Genomic DNA, 26,749 nt, shown 5'->3' with positions numbered 1-26,749 from the left:
AATAAAGCTCAAGTACAGAGAATCTCTAGTTTAACCACTTGATTTATATGGTTCTGTATATGGTTCCTCAAGTCACAGCAGATCAACACCAGGAATTAAGGACTGGACAACACAGTTAACAGACTGTTTGGCAATTCTGAATCTTTCAAAATTAAGTGCAGAACTACTTTCATTACAAAGCTTTTCAATCTATATTACTCTAAGAGACACTATCAATGATGAAATGACAAGGCTTATTTTTTTCTCAGGCAATTTTGCTACCTAAATGTCCTACCCATTCATCAGCAATTGATTTGCATTCTAAAAATTAAGAGAGTAATATCTGATAAAGGATATCTATCCCTTATCAGTACCCAGAGAAAGAAAATCTGTTAAGAAGATTCAAAGATAAGGTTGAAAATTTTCTATACTTTTGGCTATGATGCACTCTAAAGAAAGACACCCAAAATGCCAACTGAAATTTTAATACAGACAAAATATATTAAATTTGAAATGTTAAAATGAAGTCACATGATGGTCACAAAAATATTATAGGAAGATCAAATCATAGCATCTCTGAATGAGACTGTGAGGTGACTGATTCTACAAAGCTACACAGCAAAAAGTTTTTTAAATACTTTATTAACCATACCCCATACTTTACTGAAATTTAAGTAATAGTACTTTCTACCTGTTATCCAAAGATCCATTGTGCAAATCTTTAAGGTCACTATCCCCATTTATAGATATGAAAATTGAGTACAAAATTTAAAGTGAGTTATTCAGCACAAAGTATATCTGTGGCAGCCAGAAAAAACTCAATTCAGTTAAACACCTTCACTTTTTCTCCCCTTCTTGACAACCCTACTAGCAAGTAGATGATGAAGGAATACCGCAGAATTTTGGTTGAATTATATTTCCCCAAATTACAATGCTCTGGAGCTACTTAGCATTTTTATTCTATAGCTGTGAAGAACCACTGGAAACCAAGGGAAAAGGGAGGGGTCTGGGACACTAAGTGGTCTGAGGAAATATGTGGAAGGCATTTTTCATCTTAACCAAAGACAACTTTAAGACCTAGGTTAAACATAACATCATTCATTGTATCTTATTTCATGCTATCTCTGAAACTGCACTTAACAATTATTAATATCCTTTGTGTTTGCTAATTATACTTAACCTAAGCCAATAAGAGGTCAGAGACTTTTACAGCCTTATTAATATGGCAGAAAAAGGATAATTCAATTTTCCAGATTTTAGTGTTTAGTAGTACCTTAAACATAGTACATACTTTAAAATATTTGCTGAATTTTAAATCCTTATCAAAAGCAGGCTTTCTTCCCTTCCTGCCTGTGGCTGACCACTTTATAACAAAAATTCTCAATCTGAACATTAAATATTCTATTTAAAAATAAATACAGGGAATTAGTCAAGATTTCCATAAACACTTCACTCAATATTTAAATTTGTCTCTCAAAGATCTATGGACATCTCCAGCATTTTAATTGAAGAAAATAAGGAATAATTTTGAATAACTTATTTTTCTCACTGACCATAGCAGTCCAGGACTAGAGTGAAAATGTTACCAGCACATAATGGACATTTTGTGCAACACCTTCCAGGAGAACTATAGGCAAAATTCTAACATAGTTGCTGTGTTTTTGTTCATTATATCACTTGGCTTAACATTTTTAAAACCTCTTTAAAATCTACAACTTTGTAACAATTTTCATTTGCTTTGATTTTTAAAACTCAGCCTCTACTATAAACTATAATTTGAAAAAGGAATTAGTGAGCAACATATTTAATAGAAGCTGAAGTATAAACCTTTGGAAAGTTGAGATTTCCACTTGAGCCTGCCCCTAAAATTTTAAATTTAATTCTTACATACATATGGTCATGTGTTATAGCTATTTTCAATACTGTATAACAATAAAACATACTCCATGCACAGCAGGAATCTTTAAAAGATACATGTTCAATAGCTAAGATGAATCCTCAAATAAGAATAGGAGAGGAATAACACTAATATTTTGTAATACAATAATAAGAAACAGAATGAATTATATCCAACAAAAACAGTTCAAAGAATGTCTCATTATTTCATCTTTTAAATATCCTAAGTCTGTAAACTTGATCAACTTTGGCTGAGAGTCTTTTTTTCCACACTGGTCGATGCCATTCATTATACTGTTTAAGCTGACAGTGGCTCTTCCATTCAAACTCATACAACCTTGAATTTCTTCTCTCCTTGCCAAGTTTTTTAAACAAAAATGCTTTAAATGTGAGATCAAATGCTTCTGTATTCTGAGCCTCGAGCTACAAAATCAGCAGCTTCCCATTCCACAATGAAGAAGGAAAGAGTTCCAAAAAAGCCAACTATCACCATGACCAGAAGTTGCCAGTGAAGTAGAAGGTAGTTGCTGTAGAAAAATGCCACTGCTGCACAAATGGACTGAAAGATCACAGAAAAAATACAATATTAATATATTCCTACAATTTCAAGAAATGATCCATTTTCTTTCCTATATAAGTGATATACAGTCTGACATGTTGAAGGATTTATTTTCCCAACATGACACGTTCTTGTTTATTTCTGCTAATATTTACATAAAGTCTGATCCTCACTATTAAAACTGCATTTTGTACGTAAGAGCACTACAACACAGTACACGTAGTATGCTAAATATCATTTTCTGGAAGAATGAACTATGGTAACAAAGAGAAAGCTCTCCTTTTAAGTCCTAGAAGATAAGCATGCAAACATCTCTTCAGAGGAAAAATTTTATACACACACACATTTATGTAAAATATGTATGTGTATATATGTGTGTGTATAAACACCCACACCTCTCCACAGAAATGAGAGCACGAAAACTACATCAGTCACCTTCTACTTTTAATCACACATTCTTTGAAAAGATAATCCTGACATTAAAAAAATATTCATTTTAATAAAAACCAACCCACCAACATAAGATAACACAAATTCCAAACACATAGCAAAAAGGTAGTCATTTTAAACACATTTTAAGGAGCATGACATTACCTGAACAAACTTAAAGATCGCAAAGGCAGGTGCACTATCTTCTGAATAAAGGAAACCCAAAATGCTAATTAGTTGGGTGTTAAAGCAGCTGTCTCCAAGACCCAACAGAAAGCTGCAAAATAGGGCAATCTCTTTGCTGAATGAAAAAAATTAAAGAATAATTTTATACAAGTATTATGAGTGTTTACCAGAGGCATTATGAAAAAAATATTTAAAAAATGTAACAATTATGTACAAAGTAAGTGGAAAACTTACAATATCTAAAAAGGCAAAACGGGAAAAATGGAATCAGAAAAATATGAAATTTTCTATTAGCTTGTTTGCAAACTCTTGGAAACTTTACTGCTGAAAGGATTGAAGAATCACGATGCCTATTTTTTTGGTGGTGTGGGGGAAGATAGATCCAAATCAGCAACAGACCTTTAATCTATAGTCTTAGAGGGTTTTGTGAAGCATTGAAGTTAAGTAACTGGCCAGTAGTCATGCAGCAGGTATGTGTCAGAGGAAGGACTTTAACCTTCTTGTCTTCAATAATAGTCCTCTACCTACTGTGCTATGCTTTTTTCTCATCATGACCCATTTGAGAATAATTTCTGTTTTTCTGGGAAAGCCTCCATATCTTTTTTCAGCATGCATTCGAAGGCTGAAAATTCTGGTCTACACATCAGAATGTTAAAAGGATTTTCCATTGAAAGGACAATCTCCTGAAGACTTAAAAAACCAACTTTCAATAATTCCAATATCTGTTTAGAGGGTTAGCTATGGTGCAGGTGACAGAAGACTGAATTTGATACCAGAAGACTTGGGTTAAAATTCCAACTAACATTTATTAGCTTAGTGATATTGGTCAAATCACTTAACAACATAGTCACATTCACCTCATCTATGTAAAAGGATTATAAGGTCTGCAGTATATTGGAGGACTGTTCTAAAGATCAAATAAGATAACCTATGTGAAGTGTTTGATAACTGTTAAAGCATGATATAGATGTCAACTATTATTATTATTATTAATTTATGATTCACTTTTCTTTTCTCCTTATTATTTTTTCCTTTTGCTTTTGTCTTTCAGTTAAATAGACTTGGTAGGAGAGGAGGCCAAAATCAACAAAATGGAGAAATAATTTTGAAATTATCTGTAGATTCCAATTTTCCAACTCTAGCAACAGATATTTAACAGCTTTATGTAGACAGAACAGATTTTCAAGGTAACTTGCTTAGTTATATGTGTCACCTTATCCTTCCCCCAAATTAGTTACTGAGAAAGAGAATCACAGGCCAGATAGTTACTGTACCTTGAATTGATATAAGCATTGCTATCAGTTCCTTCAAGAGGAGCAACAGGGGCATCACTGGGAATGTTGAGAAAAATTAAATAAAAAGCTACAAAATGCACAAAAATGCCCAACAGCACAACCGGGTTCCTGCCAAAACGACAATTCTTGCTTAACAAGCCAAAGAGACTTCCACCTACAAAGTCAAGAAACATTTATTATTGTTTATTGAAAGTCAAGAAAGTCAACATTTCATTACATGGACAATTATAATAATAATCAAAATGCTAACAGTATTTTGGAGAGGAAAAGGCACTAAACTTATCCGTCCATAATCTGTATAATACATTTATAGGGAGACTCACCAACGAGGGAGAACGTCAGAGGTCATTAGGTCATCATATTTTAAAGTTTGATACAGAGACAGTATCTTGGGGCTGCAAAGTACCTCAATGAGGACATAGTTGCAGTTCAATCCTTTTATTTTTACAAATGAAGACACACAGCCCAACGTTTTGCCTACTGTCAAACAGCAAGTTGAATGATAGAACAAGAACACTAGGACTAGCAATAATCTGCGTTCTGTGTTTCAGAATCAAGGAATTTCAGAGGCCACCTAGACTAACCTGTATGTGAACAAAAATCCCTGCTACCTTTCTGACAAGTGGACTTCTAGTCCAGTGCTCTTTCTCTTAAATAAGGTCTTAGGGAGAAGCTTGGGGTCACTAAAAGAACTCTGCCATTTCCCAAAACCCACTCTTCAGCTCTGGGCCCAACTTATCTGTTTTTGGCATCATACACACACACACATACACACATGCACACACATACATACACACTTATAGATAAGCTCTAGATTACCTGTTCACAGCATTTCATAATCTGAATAACAAACATCCTTCAAAAAGTACCTGGTTTTTTCCTGTTTGGATAATTAGATCAAACTCTTGAAGGTGACTATGAATCTCATTTTTGAGTTTGTACAATGTAATAATGTATCATTATACAGCATGATATATACACATATACACACACATGCACATGTATATGTGCATGTGTGTGTATATGACATATATCATGATATATGGTGACATCATGCTAATGGCAAATAGGAGAAGTGAAGGACCTCAACATCTTTAGAGAATCCCCACTCAACTTGGACTCTGTGGTGGCCCTCCTCTACAACAGTGATGAAAACTTTTGGTTAGCACACATCTCTCTGTCTTATTCCTGGCTTGTTATTATTGACTGGAGGATCAGCAAATGCCCTTTTTTATATCTTTTAAAGAATCCAATATAATTTTGACACAAGCAACAGAAGACACTTAATTAGAGATTCCTTAAGAAAGAATTTTGCTCTACTGAACTGACTTTTCATAGTCAACAAATATGGACAACATAATCTTATATTCTCTACATCTTTCAGTCAGTTATGTACTGATAAAGATGCTGTCTACTATGGAAAAGTTTGTGAAACCTATTCTCTTTTAATACCCTCAAGGATGCTCTTAATATTTAGATTAAAATCATAAAAAACTTATACAGGTAGGAAAAAAGCATATGGGTCAATAATTATTGATGTTCATTAGTCATTTACTTTCAAATAATAAAAGGTCTCAGATTTCTTCTCCAGATATATTAAGAATCTATTATTTGATGCCCTCAAAAACATGTCACTTTCAATACAAATCTTTTCTGCATATATTTGGAATAGTTCAATTACTGTTCTCATCTGTTTCTTTAATACCATTTCCATTTCCTTTATAAAAGCAACTCCATGGTTATGATGCTAAACAATATGTTTATTAATGTTAAATAAACAATATGTTTACTAATGTTTAATAACATTACACAAGTGACTTTAAAATCCTTGACAGTGAAAAGAGTGTTAACTCTATCCTTCAACACTTTCAGGATGATTTTGAGGACCAAGAAGTTTATTCTTCATTTCATTTCAACAACTGATTTACATTAGTTGAACTTCTGAATGTTTCAATCTTTGATTTCCTTTTCTCCGTCCAATTTTTTAGTGTCAATAATTTGATTAAGTAGTTCATGTTTTTGCTTCTTTAATCTTTGTTCTTGTTTTTCAGTCATTTCAGTTGTGTCCAACTCTTCATGACCCCTTTTGGGGTTTTCTTCTCAGAGATAATGGCTTTCTATTTCCTTCTCCATTCCATTTCCTCCTCCAGGTGAGGAAGTGAGGCAACCAGTGTTAAGTGACTTTGCCAGGGTCACACAGCTAGTAAGTGTCTGAAGCAAGATTTGAATTCAGGTCTTCCTGACTCCAGGCATGGCACTCTATCCATTGTACCACCTAGCTGCCCCAAACTTTCTTCTAGATTATATTTAGATTTTTATTCTACCAAGTTGGGAGAATAAACAAAAAGCTGTTTCAGGAATGATAACAACATTCTTAATACAAATTATTTTCTGTTAAAACATAACCAATTTTACTTTTGGTGATGTTATGATATAGATGTGGAAATAATCTGTATAAGGATAACTGAATTCATGGGAACTGATAAATTATCCAGTGAGTGACAATAAATAGTTTTAGAGTGAGTGTGGCATGGATAAAATATAGCAAGGGAGGTGTGAGGCAGGTTAAAATAGCTAACGTGTGTGTACATATATATGCACACACTTACATTTGTATAAATGCATACACACATGTGTGCACACACATACCTACACACAAATACACATACATATATATACATACATATGCATATCACACTTATATGTGCCAAGCACTATGCTAAGTACTTTACAATTATTATTTCACTTGATCCTCAAAACAACCCTGGGAGATAGATGCTATTATTACCCCTATTTTACAGATGAAGAAACTGGGGCAAACTGTGCCCAGGGTAACACCGCTAATAAGTGTCTAAGGTCATATTTAAATGCAGACCTTCCTGACTTCAGGCCCATTGTTCTAAATATTTAAGTATCTGAAACTTATCAAGAGGTAAGTATCACAAAAACACAGAGAAAATAGTATTCAGAAGGAGAAGATGATAGTGTCAAAGGCTAGATGGAAAGAGGTCAAGACTGAAGACTTAGGAAAGGCCATTAGATTTGGTAATTTGCAGAGGCCAGACTACAAAGGGTTTAGAAACAAGTGATAGGAGAGGAAGTGGAGGCACTGAGTATACAGAAGACTTTTTTTCAAGTTTAGCTGAAAAGGGGAGAATAGACAGGCCAGTGTCTGGTGGGCATGGTGGGTAGGACCCAGTGGAAGGAAATACTTGGGAATGTCTGTAGGCATCAAAGAAGTAACTAGTAGGTAAGGAGAAATTAGAAACTGATGATTAGAGAAAGAATGGGGATGATAGTGATGTCAATCTTCTGGAGAAAACAGTATGAGAGAGATCAAAGGTACAAATAGAGGTTGGCATTGGCAAGGAGATAGGCCACTTCTTAGCTGGAGACTGAAATTGAAGGCGACAGAGTGAAAAGTCAGAAGGTAATATGATAAGGAAGAGAGTAAAGAACTGTTACTGAGTAGTTTCAATTTTTTGTTGTGAAGCCAAGTTCATGGGAGGCTTGAGAAGGAAGAGAACGTTTGGAATAGTTACTAACAAAAATGCTAGTCAGTCTATAAACATTTATTAAGCATCTGTTATATGTTACATGCTGGGGATACAAAAAGAGGCAAAAGACAGTACTGGCCTTCAACAATCTAATAGGGGAAAACAATAAGAAACAATTATGTACCATGAGTTATCTACAGGATAAAAAGGAAATAATTAAAAGGATGAAGGCACTAGAATTGAGGGGTTGCACAAGGCTTCCTATAGAAGAAAGGATTTTAGCTGGGACTTGGAAGATGCTTATTCTGGAAAGGATAATATTCATTTAGATCTATGTTTGTTAGATTTCAGTCTCCTAAGTCACACTCAATATGCTAGTATATGTATCTTCCTTTTCATTTAAAAACATAAGGTACAGGGGAATTCTAGCTATGATGGTTCCCTGAACAGGAGGCAGCCTACCTGGATTCCACATATCTACTCCAACAAAACCCTGAATTTCACAACAGACAGAACAGAGATCAAGAAATTCACGGAGAAACTTGGTAAGATGTAACTTCTTCCACCCAAGGGTAGCAGGAAAAGGAGACTCACAGCAAAGCCAGTGCTAGTGAAGGGCAGCTTCCCAGAGTGATCAGTCAGGCCAGGGATACAGGTAGACCACAAAGCTCTATGGCCTGAGGCAGAAAGAGTGGAGAGCTCCCCCAAGAAAATCCCAGGGTACTAAGGAAGTCCCAGGGTAGAGACCTTAAAAGTCCAGGATAACAGCAGCATTCAGTGCCATACCACAGCAGTCCCTGGACATACCAGGACCACAGATTCTGAGGTATCTAACACTGTCATGATATGCCATAGAGGGCCTGAAGATCCAGCCCTCTGAACCTCAAAGTGGAGGCCTAATTCCAAAAAGTGAAGGGCAGGACCCAGGACACCCCAAGGCGAAATTACATCTCATTCAAAAGCACAGCAGGGGATAAAGTGTGACACTGGCACGAAGCCTTTGTACAGGAATTAAAGCTAGAGAGATCAGTGAATCAAAAAAACCACTCTCCACTGACACCTGGCAGACTCTAAGCCTCACTGAATGCAAGCTGACAATCTACTCCTGCCTGGAAACGACATGAATTTGGGGAGATATCGTTTCCCTGCAATGTCCCTACTCTTAGTGGCAATGTCCTATAGTCAAAAGGTTTGTAAGTTTAATACCAGATCTATTAAATCATAGATTGTTGGTAGGGGAACATCCGAGGTCAAGTCTAAAATTAAGCTATTAGGCTTAGGACTTTAGACCAACAACAATAAGTTAGGGTCCTTTAATTCTTAGTAATAGTGTGGAGACAACATGCCAAGGGCTTAAGAAGTTAGCATACGTAGTTATTATTTGAGTCTCGGTTAATGTCAAAAAAAAAAAAATCCGCTTGTGGTCTATATTGTAAATGCTTTAAAAGAAATACCACCTGACCAAAAGTTGAAATTGTGTTAGGTGATATGTACTGTGTTAAAAATGAAAAAAAAAAAACAAAAAACAACAAACCACTGACCAGTATTTTACACACACATACACACACATATACACACACACACACATATATATATATATATAGTATACCTAGAAAAGGAGGGAGTAATTCTGAAAAGGAAAAAAATGAACTTTTCCCAAAGAATATATGAATATGTAAAAGAAATGAAGAGATTAAAAAAATGAAATACAAATTGTAGAGTGAAGAAATGGAAGGAGAAGAAAATATATGCTACCTGACATTAAAAACAAATGATATGGATTACTCAAGAGAAATAATTTAAGAATCACTGGACTCCCTGAAAACCATGATTTAAAAAAAAAACCACACACACACACAAAAAACCCTCAACACTATTTCAGGAAATAATAAATGAAAACTGTCCAAAATCTATTAGAAGCCAAAAGCAGCATAAAGATTAAAAAAAAATTTCATAGATCATTTGCTAAAAGGATATCTAAAAAAGAAACTCTCTGGCATGGCAGAGACAAAACCTGGAAGTTCCCATATTAAGAAAGGTGAAATTAAATACAAAAGTGGAGTCAAATACAAAAACTATAGTCAGGATTATATAAGACTTGAAGTTTCTACTAGAAATTAAAGGAGAACTTGGAATACAATATTCCCAAAAGGCAAAAGATACAGGGATATGGTCAAGAATAACTTACCCCGAAAATAGTACTATTGGGAAAGGAGGGGTAATGAACATAAGGTACAGAATGAGACATGGCTGTGGCAAGGGTTTATTTTGCTTAGACACTGCTAATAAGGGAACTTGTTTTGTAGGACTATATACTTATTGAGGGCTTTATATTAGCTTTTTTTTTTGTTTAGTAAAAAGGATAGGTGAATAAAAAAAATACTTGACTAATTCAAAAATAAAAGTAACTAAATACAAAAAAATGCACAGAAAAGAAAGAAGCACAAGCAGGAAAGTTTTGAAAACAACATGTAAAATTTACTATATACTTTTTGAAAAGTAAGTTACATAAAATAGAGATTCGTGATTTCATTAAAAAATACTATTTTGTGTTCTCATATGTGCGTTAAAATGCTCTTTCTTGATTTTAACTTCAAAATAATTTTTTTAACAAAATGTAAAGTAGAACTATACCATTCATTTTGGCTAATTTTTATTTTAAAATCAATATATTAAGTCAAAATAAACAGACTGCCCAGGTACAATTAGGCCCAGTTATCACATAATGTTAGATCTAGAAGGAGTTTTAAAGATCAAAGGGCTATAGATTAGAGCTGGGAAGAAACAAAGAGATTACTAAGTCCAATGCCCATATTTTAAAGATGAGGAAACTGAGTGGAGAGGGTATGAGGCTAAAAAATAACCTGCCCAAAGTCACCTAGTAGCAAAGAAAGGATTTGATCTCAATTCCTCAAGACTCCAAATATCCCTACTCTTTCTACTATATTATGTTATAAAAGTCTCCATTTAGCTATCTCTCCTTTAGAAAAGAATGAAATGAAATGAAGATGTTAATGCACTAGCCAAAGTTATGTAGTTTATGACTAGAGCCTCAAATTTCTTGACTGCTACTCCAACAGATGTCACTTCTTTTTTACTTATTTTTACACTGCTTTGTACCGTTAAAAATAATTTATTATTTCATGTGCTTTTCTCCCCTATGAGACTGTGAACTTATCAGGGATAGGGATATTCCCTCTTACACTTTAAAGCCTCTAGAAACCAACACAGTTCAAATACAGAGATTACTGAAAGGTTTACTAGAGATTACTAGACTGGCAGTCAGGATGGATGAGCTTAAATTTCACCTTAAGGGAGAAGGGAACAAGCATTTATGTGCCAGGCAATGTGCTTTACAAATATCTCATTTGATTCTCATGATGATCATTCGAAGTGGGCACATTATTATTTCCATTTTACATTTGAGGAAATTGAGGCAGACATCACTTAAATAACTTGCCCAGAATCACAAAGCTATTAAGTATTTGAGGCCAGATTTAACCTCAGGTGCTCTGATTCTAATAGTCTCTATACTGTGGCACCTAGTTGCCACTTATTTGTGTCTTTTCCTTGTGTGTGATCACAAGGGACCTTTCTAAGCCTTAGTTTTCTCAAACATAAAATGTAGACAATAGTATTTGCACATCTCCCTTGATGAGTTGTGAAGAAAATGCTTTAACTGAATATGAATATTTGTTATATGAGAGCAATACCGGAAGACTTCAACACAAAGAGAGAGAAATCTGAAATTCCTGATATTATTAAGTAGAGAAAAAAGGTTTCCTTATGCAAAAGTGAATAGAAATAAGAAAAATTGTTTACTTCTAAAATTATTTAGGATGAAGGGATTTAGAGTTGGATTTGTTCTTTGTCTTAGTCACTCCCTTTCATTTTACAGGAGGAAACTGAGGTCCAAAAACTTAAGTGATCTGCCCAACATCATTCAGATATAGGAAGTAGCACTGATTAGACTCAAACTCTGGTCCTCTCAAACCAAATCTAATGCTGTTTACATGATTTCTCTCACCTGGCTCTAATATTTGAATCATTAAATTTCAGATTTGTCAGTTAACAATCAATCAAGTTTTTCATTCTATCACTATCAATTAGACTTGTATACCTAAGTGTTCTAACAGTTTTAGGTACTATACAGGCGTTAAAGTAAACATAGATATTAAAATGAATAGTTTCTCTAGGAAGGCAACATATAAAAAATTACATTTTGAGATGAATTTTGGGAAATGTTATATATTTTTTAGCTTGATGATTTTATTTCTGATTGATATGGTCTAAGTTTCTTGATGTATTTATTCTAAGATGACAGAAATAACCAGAAGTACCAAGTGCAAGAAAATAAGAGGAGAAAATGAAGGTCATGAAAAATAGAGAATCATATAAAAGTTGTACAACAAATCTCACAAAACTGGAGAAATAAGTGAAAATTATTTCTAACCTAAAATTTCTCCAATGCCGATGAAAATGCCTGAAAGTCCAATAAGGCTTTTTTCTTCTGTGCCAAATTGATTTACAGCACCAATACAGGTTCCATATACACCAGAGAAGAACGTTAATTCCAGACCTTTAGAGAAAAATCCTTAAATTAATTATAGCATCCAAACCTCCCTTTCATCATATATGTCCTCTCCATGTCTAAAAGCATCGTTAAAAAAAGACATACACATTCCAAAAATATCATAATTCTCATAGCACTTTAGAAGCTGCTTGAAAAGTGATTGTTCTGTTTTTCACCTTTATATCTCTAGCCCCTAGTACAATACTCGACACACAGTAAGCACTTAATGACAGACTGTTGAAGGATGGTTAAGATAAATAAAATTAAAATTAAACTATGAATCCCTGGCCAAGGAATGTTTTTTTCACTTAATGTATAATTTTGAAGTGCTACAGATGTAGTGAAAAACATTAGCCACAAAGTGGCATCTGTATTAACCTTAAGATAAAATTAAATTATCAAATGTATAAGAATATTACCAAGGCTAACTTCTTAGCTTTCTTTTGGGGGTAAGCAGGGTACACAGCTTTGCTGTAGTTACTACAAATGGGTGATTAAAATTGTCAACTTTCTCATGAGTAACTTTTCTTGGTAAGGACAATGACAGAATTAGAAAAATAATGCTAAATACTTTAGTTTGGAGATACAACACAATGTTTTAAAGTAAACACAATTTTCTCTTAAACTGGTCAAAAAAGAAATAATTTCATACTTAAGCCAATAAGAAAACAGGATTTTCTCGAAAGTTACATTTTAACACTGAATTTTAAAAGGTCTTATTTTTGTTTCTAATTTCTCTAAAGACAAGTTTCTTTGGGAACCATGAGGGCAAAATAACCAGCATGTTAAATTACCATAAAATTTTTGAAAAGGAATGTTGCCACAGATTCCTCTTATGATGTTCTTGTATATCTCATTACACAGTGAATTATTGCATTTATCCATTTCAGAATGTGAGGATTTATTTCTGAACCTCTCTCTAGTGCTACAATGCTGTCCTAGAATCATTACATGTTAACCATCTCTCTCATTAATTCCTTACCTGTATAGGCAGTTGTAACACTGAGATACAGGATTTCTTTGGTGACACACAATTTAAGAGATTTTTCTGCAAGTAAGAGACATATTAGAAGATATCAGACTTGTATTAGCAAGACAAAAGTTCTCATAAGAAATTTCCTTAACCAGAAAAATAGACTGAGACTATGCCAACAACAGTAGCAGATAAATGACTTAGGAAGAAATTATGGTTATGATATTAAGGGCTTGCCATATTAAGGAACTCATTCTATCTTATTCTACCCTACTAAGTATACTGGAATAATGGAACCATGTCAAGAGAAGTCTCAGATAACTTATAGACCAGGCTTAGGTCAAAAATATATTGCAAATTCATCAACCCTTACATTTTTTTGGTCTATATGTCATTATCAACTCATCCTTGTGGTTACCTCTTTTAAAATGCTGTTTGCACTTGTAATATAGTCTCAAATGTGTGCCAGAATAGAAAAAAAGTTTTTAAGTTGGAAATGCTGAGGTATATAGGAAGGCCAGTAAGGAACCTGTTGGTTCTACATATGAGTGACGTGGCCTAATTTTACAATATGGTCAACTACCAAGGTTCTAAGAAATGAGGAAAAGGTATAGCTGCTAGCATGACAACACAGTATATTCATCAAAATCTCACGTATAAACTTCCAGTGTAAACTTGATTTATATTATACTGAATTCACTCAACAGTGATTTATGGGGAAAGATCTGATGTTTAATATTCCTAGTTCCCATAAACATTTGCATTAGAGAAATTCTTTTGTGGAAAATGTTTACTTTGGGACAGAACAAGTAAAGGCATACTGCTTTATTCTGATTTTAATCAAAGTTATTATGATAATCTAGATACCATAGATATGAAATAAATTAGCAACATTTCTGCAAAACATAGCTCGAGTTCAAAAGACTAATAAATAAATTAGTTACAGTTAGGTTTGTAAGGAAGAATATTTCTTTGAAGTAAGAAAAGTAATCCCTGGCAAAGATTTCTAATGAATGGTTGAATGGCCTTTTGAATAAATAGAGAAGACTGATGAATGTTAAATCAAGAACACTTTCCCAGAACATAATTTTACTTGCTACAAATAAATTATCTATATAAAATACATTATTCTTTTTAAAATAATGAATATATATGAATTTCCTGTTCAGGCACTATGAGAGGGTGATCTGTAACTCCCATACACTGACTAAGTAAGATCTCTGTTGTTGTATTTATCCTTCATTCTCAAAGAGGACCATGACATCAAGATGGTATGACTTGATGACATGACTTGCAGCTGATTTTGATTTGAGTGAGGGAGGGCTGTGCAAGGTCACCAACCTCACTTTCTTTTCCTGAGCCATCTGGGTCCAGTGGCCTGATATTCATCAGGATGACTAGAGATGGCCCAGGATGCAATGGGAGACCCTGGCCCTTTCAGGCTAAGTCTTATCACATTCTCACTTTGAGTGAGATACACCCATTCAATGAATAGGCTCCTTTATGGCAACAAGTCAAAAAACCCAAACAAACACAAAAAGAGAAATTGTGAAATCAAAGTAGAGATAAAATTTAAAAAACAAATTAAAAAAACCTCAACTGAACTGATAAACTAAGAGCTAAAAAAACTAACAAAATATAAAATATTAGCTAATATGATCAGAAAAGTAGAGGAAAATTAAAACTGCCAGAATCAAAAGTGAAATAAAGGAAAATTCAAAACAAATCAAGAGCTGTTAAACTGAGAAGATCTATGTATGTTTGGTCAAAATGCTCACAAATACAGTGTTAATGGGATACACTGAATCATTCCAAATCATTCTAAGCTGTATCATTCCAAACATCTTTTACACATATCATCTCATTTGTTTCTCACAAACTTCCACAAAAGTCCTATTCCAATGCCTAACTGCTATAGAAGTGACTCTGGTTCTTGAAGGACTTGTCTTCAAGTATGGGTCTGAGTCACTAGAGGTCCAGCCTAGCTAAATTCAGAAAGGTCCACTTGCAATCTAATTACCAGGTAATAAACTTTTTGGTCACGGAACTCAGAAAATTTTTACCAGTAGTTATAGGTGATTTCAATCTCTACTGACTGTAATATGAACATCAATGACATCAAATAACTTTAAAGTCTCATTTACAGATAAGGAAATAGATTGAAGGAGGTTAAATGAACACTGCACCAGATCTGGGACAGGAACACAGGGCCTTCTGGGTGAAAATCCACAGTTCTTTTTGCGATGTTGTTCATCTTCCTAAAGTGCAGACTTGATCATGTCAACACTCCCACTCAATACGTTCTAGAAGCTTCCTGTCACCTCCAGGACCAAATAAAAAATCCTCAGTTTGGCATTCAAATCTGCTCCCCTTCCTCCATTTTTCCAGTCTTTTTTCATCTTACACCTTTACTTACACCTTTACTCTGTGATCCAATGTCACCTAATTGTTCTTCAAACAAGACGCTGTCTCCTGACTCTGGACATTTCCCCAGGCTGTCTCTGGTGACTGATTTTCTTGTGCATACAGGATATCCTGTTTATACATAATTGTTTGCCTGTTGTTTCCTCTATTAGCCTATGAGTCCTGGAGAGAAGCCTTTTTCCTTTCCTTCCTTTCCTTTCCAGAGCACAAAGCACAGTGCCTAGCACATGGTAGGCATTTAATAAATGTCTATTAACTGACTTTTTACTATACTGCACAGAGACTCTCAGGAGAGCTTCTTTATAAAATTATTTATTAAGTGGCTCACCTGATATTAGCAAAAAGGTCAAAAAGTGATCACACAATCAAATCATCCCCTCCATCCCACCAACTAAGAAATACATACAATAAAAAGCTTATACCCTAACACAAATGCCATTAAAGGGGCAATGTTATGTGATAACAAGCTAGCATTTTTCTGAATAAATATGAGTGGAAAAGTGAAAGTTGTATAGTGGCATCAAAACAAGTCAATTACGGAAGAAGGGTAAAGGGTCCTGAATTTGCTACATTAATTTCAGGTGTACAGAATACTTACTAAATGCATCTACTGCCTTTGTCATGTTGTTCTGGACAGACCTGGATAAATAAAAAATATTTTCAGTCTTCAAGAAGAAAAAAGAAAATGTCATGTTTCAATACAGCATTTCAAACAATTGTAGATTCCAAGTATTAAATGGCTTGCAGAACATTTCTGCAATATTTCTTGTTTTAGGTTTTATCATGAAGGCCCATGATTCTGTTTTAATCAAAAACATATTTACATCTTCAATATTCTGAAAAAATACAATTCATATAAAGTTAGCTTTCTGCTTATTTTCATTTACATTTGAGTCAAATATAGCCTATAACAAGGCAGTATTTTCAATTCATGAAAATAATTTATTAGTGAAACCATTATTTTTCTCACTAACTTGTAAACAAAATTTATTTTTATATATGCAACATTCTCTATATGGAGAATAAAATTCTTCATTCTTTAATGAAAAGGGGAAAACTGGACTCTTTCATCACTATACCAGTAAAGCCTCCTTTACTAAGTTCACAAAAAGCACATAAGAAAAACTCCAGTTTACTTGGTATGATAGAAATAAAGAGAATGTCAGAGGTCATTTAGTTCAACCTTTCATTTTATAGATGAGTTAACTGTGGTCCAGAGGGGCTAAGTGACTTGCCTAAGGACAAAGATAGTGTTGGAGCCAAGTTTTGACCCAGGTCCTGTCACTCCTAAGCCACTGAATGTTCTTTTCCCTATCCTATTCTGTTTCCTTTATGCTTATAAGAAAACACATGGTAATTTGATTAATAGGAAATTTTCAATAACTTTTCAATAAAAAAAACTATAGCTGCCCTGGAGGCGGGTATAACTCAATCTTTTGCTGTGTTACTATCCATGGGCTTTATATCTCTCATAAAGTACTTTAAGAATCCTATCTCCAACCAATAAATCCCAGTTACGAAAAATGGTACTCTAAAACCATAAACCATACTCCATAAATAGAAAGAGTTCTAATTATTGACATTTTTCATGCTCTTTTCAAATTAAGGATAGAGGAACCCAGAAAAAGTAGTTATTCGTTCATGGGACTCATAACTGATCACAGCACCAAGAAGTTTAAAAAAATTAATACCTCATCTTTTACATTCAAATAATTTAAGAGTTAGTGAGCATAATTTCCTAAGAGTTGTAACTTTAGGGTCAGTTTGACATTCCTACAAATTTTTTTTTTTTTTTACTCCTGCACAAATCTAACTATTAACTAAGATCCCTGATTAGGACCCAAACTTGAGTTCTGATCTTTTAGTCTTAAAAACAGAAATAAAACAAGATTGATCTATAATCTATCATTTTTCAAATACATTCAAATTAAATGGAACTATTTATCAAGGAATTCCATGACCGAAGAATTCATAGCATAGAAGTACACTAAGCTGAACTCCCCATTCTCCTCTCCCTCTTTTAGATATATTAAGAAATCATTTCTCTCATGTCATAGTCTCAAGTCTTTGGATTCATATGAGTGAAAAATATTATCAGTTTTTCTTTAACTATCAATTCCAAAACAACATGTCATACTAAAATCTTTCTACGTCATTCTTATCAAAAAGCTCTCTCTACTTTCTAATCTAATCCTAAACTCCTCTCTTCTGATAAGCCAAGGAAATCTTGCATCTAGGATCATCTCTGAGGTGATGATCATACAATGAAATGGAAGAAGTCTTAATTTCAATTAAGAAACATAAGTTCACCTCTGACTAAGTATAAAGAAGAATCCTTAAAGGGGGTGGTCAAAGAAAGATTTAACAGTTTTAGGAAAACAATTCTCTAGGGCACTACCGTTCTTAGATTCTTACCTAAACTCTAGAATCCTTGCTCAATTTTTAGTGTGGTATTCTGTCTGAAAATACTATAAATTTTAACCTGAAATGCCTTGTGTTAGATTTTTAGGGATATGGCGGTATCCCCGTATTTGAACCCAACTTCCTCTAAGCAGAAGTGTTTAGAATTTAATAAATACTGGGTTTGGCAGGTCTGTGTCTAAGATGCAGAGGAGAGAACTGTCTTTCACAATAAGCCTGAGCTTCTCTGCCCCTAGGGATCTTGGTGAACTCATTAGAAAGTTCAATAACTACCTCTATGCATTGACTTTAGAGATTTCCTTAAATGAACATGAATTTTATAGATCCTGAGGTAGGGAAAACCTTGGTGATATATTTGTCCAATCCTTCCTTTTACATATGCATAAACCTAGACCTCAATCTCTCTGAGACCATTTCCTCAGTTATAAAATGGGGGTGGGTGCTTGTACTACATATACCTATGCCTCAAAGGGCTGTGAAAAAAGTGCTTTGCAAACTGCAAAATGATATAAAAATATGAATTATGATTAGTTAGCGGCAGAGTCAAGACTAGAATTCATGTCCAATGCCCTTTCAGCTACATAATATGCCATCAGAGATTTAACAAAAGACAGTATTACGAAAGACAGCCTATCTTTCCCCCATTTTTTTACTGCTTTATGCTAAGACAACACTCAGAATACTAAAATAGATATTTGAAACAAATTTATACCTTTTTCTATTTTACATAAACTCTTCATGCACTTTTCCAAACTCTAACCAACTCAGAACTAAAGAAAAATTAAAAGCTTCAGCCAACTCTTTCAGATTAAAATGAGCTGCTTGGATGGTTAAGACAAACAAAAATTTTAAAAAATTTTAGTGGCGGAGTTATCTGACACACTTCTCAGTTTTATTATTACACAAAAAATATAATTGTCCAAATAAGTTTTGATGCTGTTTCTCCCAATCTAGACTCTTCAAATCTAGAAATGAGTCAAATAACAAAATATAAACCATCTATAAAAGCATTCAAAACAAAGGGCAAAATTTTATCCAAACTTGTCAGTCTTTAATAAAACAGAAAAAAAGCTGAACAAAAATAAGTAAATAAGATGACTTTGGAAATATCTCCTTAGAGATTTATAATATGCTCTTGAGAAGGAAGAGCTTGAGAAGTACTAGTTTAAACTTCATTATTTTCAATAAACAACATAAAATAATATTCAGTGTTCATCTGAATTTTTGTAGAAAAATTTAAGCATAAACAATGTAATCTAAAATCTAGAATAGTGCCTTACATGTAGCAGGCACTTGATAAATGAAGTGAATATATCCAATTTGAAGGAAATGAAACATTTCCTTCAAATGAAGCATCAGGTATACCTCAGGGAGGATCCTTAAGGCAACTACTAGAGAATTTATTATAAAGATTTGGAAACTGACACTCAAAAAAGGTTAAAGCAACTTGCCCAAGTAGTGAAAACAAGATCAGAGCATCTTTTATGTAATACTTCCTCTTCTATTTCATTCTACCCTTTTCTTCTTTTTTCTTAATTTCTTTTTATCTTTCCTCCAATTATTGGGACTGTCTAGTTTTTGTGATGATAGTCAGTGATTAAGAGATTGGTGATCCCTGGACTACATGTATACAGACTTTGGAAAAAAAAAAAAAAAGGTTAATTTTCAAAGTTCTTACATGTTGACTTCCAGACTCTCATTATCAGAAGATCCATCATCTCCCAATACATTATCAGGGTCTGGTTTCCTAATGAGAAAGAAAAGAACTGTCCCCACAAGGCTAATCACCGTCAGAGCAATAAAAACTGTTCTCCGGTCATTCTCTGAAGAAAAAAGGTAACCAGTATTAATTACACAAATAATCCATAAATTTGTATTTTTTCCACAGAGACTAACAATATCTAAGACGTTAGATTATCAAAATAGTTGCTAAATGCATCAATAAAACCTGATGAACTTTGGATAAGAGGTAAAATGTCAAATGTCACTCTTCCCTTTATGTTTCAGATAAGGTAACATGCGAAAGGAATGGGCATACAAAAAGAAAATCACATTTTATCATTATAGAGCAATGCAAAAACAGTTAAAAGAAAAAAAGTATAAAGATTTTCTCCTGATTAAGTATCAAGTATTTCTTTCATAACCCTCAACTTACAACAAAACTTCATAGATGACTTTAAAGTCTTTAGTACTATTTGAAGCATGGCAATCTATTCTATAGGAAAAACACAATAAGCTGCTAGTTTAAGGCTGCTAAAAATCTCAGAATAAGAAAGTGAGAATCCAGAAGCCTAAGTTTTATCATAGCAATGTCCAAAGTAACAAATGATAGATATCACTGGGGCCTAAACAATGTATTAAAAACAAAGTAAATAATACAAACCTGATATTTGAGTTTTTCCTTGCCAAGCAAGATAAATGTAAAGATTTCCAAAAAACAAGCTGGGAGGAAAAACAAAAGTGAAGGGATAAATTAAAATACTACTTAGAGATTTTTAAAAGTGAATTCTGATATTTTTAGACAAAAAATGTATATGTATTTTTCCCCAAGTCTTTCTATTTGCCCTAATGTAATTAAGAAAAATGATGCCATTCCATGCTTGGAAAAATTTAATTCACAACTGAGATCTAAAATAATGTACTGTCCCTACGTATGAACAAAATCTCCAGTCATGTGCTAGTGATCTGATTCACAGCAACCTTTCAAAGAAAAGGAAACTTGTTCTAAATCATGTGATTTAATAGAACTCTGTAACAAGATGATTTGGAAACAAGTTAAGTTCCTGAATTACAAGAATCTATGAAGAAATTCTTCTCCTATTTTAAACATGTATTTCTTTTGGCATTCTGATTTGAGAAATTAGGGATTCATTCTATATTCATGATAGAACTACCATCTTCCCAGTCACCCAGGCTCTAAATTTAGATGTCATCCTGGACTCAACATTCTTTCTCACCCCATCTGCTGCCAAGTCCTATGCCCCATTCTCTCCTATAATACTTCTATCACCTTGGTCCAGGCTCTCATCATATCACTACTAGACTGTGGCAACAGCCTTCCTGTTGGTCTCCCTCTTCAAGTCTCTCCCCACTTCAGTCTATCTTCTACTCAGCTATGAAAGCATAAGCCTGATCTTGTCATCTCAGTAATCAATAAACTCCAGTAGCTTCCTATTGCTTCCAGGATCAAATGTAAAATTCTATTTGACTTTTAAAGCCTTTTATAACCTGGCCCTTTTCTGCCATTCCAGTCTTTTTATACTTTACTCACCACTGTACATTCTTTGATCCAGTAAGATTGGCCTCATTGCTGTTCCTTACTCCATCTCCAGACTTTAGGCATTTTTAATGGCTTTCTCCCATGCCTAGAATTCTCTCCTTTCTCATCTCTACCTTCTGGCTTCCTTGGCATACTTCAAGTTTCAAACAAAATTTTTCCTTCTGCAAGAAGTCCTTCCTTGTCCTTCTTATTCCTAAGGTCTTCCCTCCGAGTCTACCCCCAATTTATCCTGTGCATATCATTTTGCACACAGTTGTTTACGTGTGGTCTCCTGACATCAGACTATAAGCTACTTGAGGACAGGAACTATTTTTGCTTTTCTTTGTATCCTCAGTACTTAGTACAATGCCTGGCACCTACTAGGTGATTCAACGTAAACATCTGTATTTACAGTCATATGAATTACCAAAACAAAGGAAAAGGTCCATGAAAGAGATACCAAGATAATCTTAAAAGATAACAACAGAATAACCATGTGATGCCTTTTTATTTGGTTAATATAATTCATCTTATGCTTTTGCTTGTGACTGCACCTGTGAATTCCTGGAGATACAGGGTGCATGTTTTAACTCATTCTAAAACAAGGGGGAGAACTTGCAGCTTCAAGACCACATGCGGCCTCCTAGGTCCTTGGGTGCAACATTTTGACTGTGTGCAAGTTTTACAGAACAAATATTTTTATTAAGGGGATTTGTTCTGTGAAGTTTGGATTCAGTCAAAGGGCCACATTTGAGGACCTAGACAGTGACATGTGGCCTCAAAGCGTGCAAGTTCCCCACTCTTGCTCTATAATCTTGAGCATAATGCTACACATATCTGAAAACTTAATAAAATCAATTGATGTGGAAGGTCTGAGGAGTAAGCACTGAATGACAAAGGAATGAGTTAGCTGATTTGAACTGACTAATCAAAGTAAAAAGATTTCATATAAGAATTCTACCTGGACTGCAAGAGTGCCCAGAAAATTCCACTATTTCTTCCAATAGTATTTTCATCCGAATTCACTGTAAGGCAATTTCCTTGTGCTGTCCAAAGTACTAAAAGGAAAACCAAAGTTAATCAAAAAAAGAGATTAAGTCAATTAATTTTACAAACAAATGATACCCACTGATAAGCCCCAGAAAAATGAAGAGCAGGAAGATGAAGCCATGCTTACCAGCAGCTGCAATCCCAATGAAAACAGATGCTGTGTAGAAGGACCATGTGAAAGGCTGGATAAAAACGGCAATGTATATGCTAAAATACAACAGGTCAATTTATTATCTTCAAATAATATACAAAATATGCCAATAATGCCTTCCAAGAATCAACATGAGTGATTCCTTACTCTAAAATTTAAGTTCTAAAACGCCTCCAGTTTTCAAAGGGAAAAACTTGTGATTTGCTCATTTCTATTAGAGCTACTGTCATTTTATAAACTAGGTGTTGGATGAAATGGTTGTTGATTAGCAGAATAAAGAGAGGTTATAATCCTACTCTCTGATTGAAAGGTTTTGTCACCATGCAGTGAGCGACGTCTGACCAATAAAAACAACCCTAAACTATTTCAGTGGTTCAACTCTCTTAGGAAAGAGTTCAGATACCACAAATAAAGTTGTTATATCAGTAACACGAAAAAGAATACAAACGTCCTTACTTTTTCTTCTTTTATATAACTTTTTAACAAATGAACAAGAATTATACACCAGCCTGAACTGTCCTTTAACACAATAAAATTTTGTTGCTTTAAATAAGACTTTTGGGCTAAATTTTCTTCTCCACATTTTTATCTAACTCAAAATCATTGTCCAGGTTTGCTCACTGAAAACTCACTACTCTCAAATATTTTTATGCGAAGTAATTTTTTAAATTACAAATTAACAAACACTATAGGATTCCTGAAAAAAAGGACAAGATTTCCTGTCTTAATTATGGTAACATCTAGAATGAATCAAAAAAAGTACAAAATAGCAAAACTGATGAAATACTCCCTAGAATTAGAAAGAATGATGTTAGGTTCACATCAAGTCAGGTTAGAAAACATTTGAACTTTTTCTAAGTTCTTATAAGATGCTGATTACACTCTGATGAAATAAATTATATACTATAATGCTACTTACCTATAAAATAAGCCACTAGCAAACATAGATAATTGAGGTCCCACTATGGCTACAACCGAAGGCGTAATCAAGTTTGAAGCAGACAACACTCCATAAATAATTGCCATGCTATATGAAAAGCAGGAAAAAATAGGAACAGGAAAAAATTTGTGAAATGCCATCTATGAAGATTCAAGTGATTTTCTAAAAAAATCAATTTGGATATAGTGTAAATTTTTCTGTCAATAAAAACATGTGCTATTATTAATACTGAAAGAGCATTATAAAAACAAGACCACCAATCCGTATTAATTTATGCTACTGGAGTTCACTAGAATGTATACAAAATATTTAGCCAAAAAGGTATTACTATCTAAATCTAGAATACTTGATTATAATTTTCCTTTGTAAAAATCATGTTATTTACCTTATTACCATACTGCCTAAAATTCCTTTCTAATAACTTGATTTAACATCTTTAAACATAAAACATGGATATTTGCCCCAGTTACTTGAAAGTGCGTTTTTACTTGTCACAACTGCAATTTGCATACCAGTGATACTAGTTAAGCAAGATTTAGAACTTACTAATGAATAACTTGTTTTGGCTACCAAGAATATTCACTACAATGTGATTTGTGCTAAGTTAAAAAACTCAGTTTATAAAGCCAAATTAAGTTATCTCTTAGTTTTAAAATCGATAAATATTATTGCAAAATAATGTTAATCAAGTCAGAATTTCAGAATTAACTGGAATCAAGCACTATACATATGTTATTGTATTAATCACTTTAGACAATTACATACTTATTACTTAACATAAGATAGGCATAGGGACTGGACCTGTGATTTATTTGGTTATAAGGAACTTCCAGGTGAGGGAACTCCTACTAACATAGGCTAGAACCTTTTCTGCAATTAAATAGTCTTGCCAGAGAGTGACTTGCCCACAACCAGTCACACAACCAGTATTCATCAGAGGCAAGACTTAAACCCAGATGTTCCTGGCTTGGAGGCCCGGGTCTCCAGACACCAGGCAAGGCAACTTCTCATTGCTTAACATAATATAGGTCAAACCTAGGAGAGGTAAATGACAAAATATAAAAACTGAAAAACTGAATTGTTGGCATGCACTTGAGCACACACACAAACAGTTGGAAACTATACGGCTTTTGTTCTTTCTACCAGGAAAAAAAAATTGTATTTCTTTGTTCAAATATGACTAACTTGTGACCTGAGCAAGTCTATGCACTTCAAGTTTATCCACCTGTAAAAAAGAACTTTGGTCTAAGAACTTTGGGTCTCAGTTTCCTTAACTGTAACAGAGAGGGTTCGTAGAAGTCTAATCTGTTCCCTTCTAGCTTTAAAGAAATGACCTTATGACTGAAACGTTTTCCCAACAAAAATTTATAAAAACACTTGGAAGCTTCTTTTGATGAAAGGCAATAGGCAATATTACTTTTCCTTTGTTCTAGACTTATAATTTCATTGGCAACAGGAAACTCTTCTCAGGAACTCAGTCCCTTTACTGGGTCAGATAGATCAACAGCAGTTCTGTAACTTCTAGTCTTACAGAGGTGGTAGGGGCATTAAGAAGTAATATGACTTTCCCAAGGTCACACAACCAGTAGGTGGTGAGAGGCAAGATTTTAGCCTAGACTTCGTGAATCCTAGGGCAATACTCTATCCACTACTCCCAGATGCCTGTCACTACCATACAAAATGGGGAAAGTAGAGAACTGCTTAAGTTACCACACAAATTCCCTTCTGTTCAGGACTAGATACTAATCGTATGTGGTTTTTTTTTTAATGACACTGATAGCTATGAAAAAAATAAGACCAAGCAAGGCTATGGTCCGTGATCTTCATAAGATTTTAAAGTGGAAAAGAACAAGTAGAGATAACGGTGATAATGGCCACCACCTTTGTAAATTAACACATGTGGGCACTCTGAGGTTTAGATTTTCATCACAATCTCCCCTACAAATGAGGTACACCATGCAAGGACTCTTAAATGTGAGGATATGGAAACTCAGGGAGGTTAAATAATTTGCCAATAGTCATATAACTAATAAGTCGCTGGGCTAGGACAGAAAACTAAGGATTCTTGACTCCAAAGTTCAGTGCTTTAAATATCATTTAATATGGTTTGCACACAATTTAATAAAATAAACAGAACTAATGTACTATACCTGGTATATCCACTGCCATGAAAATCTGTGCTGTTTAGGCTTCTGATAACCGTTTGCTGTGTGAAAAATAAAAGGAATTACTAAGTGCCTACAAGTTCCCTCTGCTAGAAACCATCCTTTAAACTTCTAGAAACAGCATTAGAGAATTCACAACCCTACAAAACGAACACAAGCGTATGCTACCGGAGAGGACCCCAGGCTAGGGCTGGGGTTTCCTTTCCTCGTCGTTCCAAGCACCAATAAAGGCCACGCCACGGTGACCGCAGCAAACTCACCTAGCTACTCGAGTACCGAATCTGGGGCAGAACGAGGGGCAGCGGGGACTGAGCACCCACACTTAAGGAGAACAAGCAGCGCCCAGACCACAGGCCAGGGAGAACACAGGGGAGAAGAGGGGCTGGGAGGATGCCGCTCAGAACCGCTGCTCTCCTCCCTGCATCCGCGCTTACTGGGCTCCTAACCAGACTGAAGACGAAAACAGAGCACCACTCACCGCCACATTTCCACAAGTTTGAAAGGCAGTGAATATAAACATAAAGGCAACGCCTAAAATAACGATGTTGAACAGCTTTTTGAATTCTGGGGACATTTTGCCTCGGCTCTCGCTGCAGCACCGACCCCGCTCGAGATCCCTGGGGAGACAAACGTTCAGGAGTGACAGAGACTAGGCAGAGGAGTGGGCGCCGGGGCTGCGAGTCGGTCACGAGAGGGGCGGAGGCAGCGGGGCTCGACCCCTCCCGAGGCCGGGGACGAAGGTGCCTTCCGCACGGGCAGACAGAACACTCATTCCCTCAGGACTCTGGCGGTTAGCGGGGACGGCCCGGAGCCCCAGCCCCGGGCCGGGGAGTGCCTCTCGAGTCAGGCGATTCTGTCAGCTGACCGGGCACGGGTCGGGGCGCGCTGGGGCCGCTGGGAAATGCAGTCCCGAGGCAAAAGGGAAGGCCGACGGGCACACCCACTCCTCGGC

The 26,749-nt window shown here is 34.9% G+C and overlaps 1 protein-coding gene across 2 annotated transcripts; it reads right to left on the bottom strand.

The window, feature by feature from the left end:
• Nucleotides 1–455: 455 nt before the first annotated feature.
• Nucleotides 456–26,702, bottom strand: MFSD11 (major facilitator superfamily domain containing 11). Of its 2 annotated transcripts, none has more exons than XM_072645103.1 (13): nt 26,058–26,702; nt 25,783–25,838; nt 23,612–23,719; nt 22,669–22,748; nt 22,453–22,549; nt 20,616–20,674; nt 19,911–20,055; nt 16,410–16,450; nt 13,397–13,462; nt 12,295–12,420; nt 4,324–4,498; nt 3,029–3,164; nt 456–2,434 (listed from the first exon to the last, which is right to left on the bottom strand). In XM_072645103.1, the coding sequence occupies exons 3-13, from the start codon at nt 23,716–23,718 to the stop codon at nt 2,270–2,272; spliced, it is 1,197 nt and encodes a 398-aa protein (XP_072501204.1). In that variant the 5' UTR covers nt 23,719; nt 25,783–25,838; nt 26,058–26,702; the 3' UTR covers nt 456–2,269. The 2 variants fall into 2 exon arrangements, with proteins under 2 accessions (XP_072501204.1, XP_072501203.1); XM_072645102.1 differs by having other exon boundaries at nt 26,276–26,635.
• Nucleotides 26,703–26,749: the final 47 nt, after the last annotated feature.

Source organism: Notamacropus eugenii, chromosome 2, assembly GCF_028372415.1.
Source record: "Notamacropus eugenii isolate mMacEug1 chromosome 2, mMacEug1.pri_v2, whole genome shotgun sequence".
Lineage (NCBI taxonomy): Eukaryota > Metazoa > Chordata > Mammalia > Diprotodontia > Macropodidae > Notamacropus > Notamacropus eugenii.
Note: the sequence above shows the minus strand (reverse complement) of the source record. Positions and strands in the feature narration are given on the sequence as shown.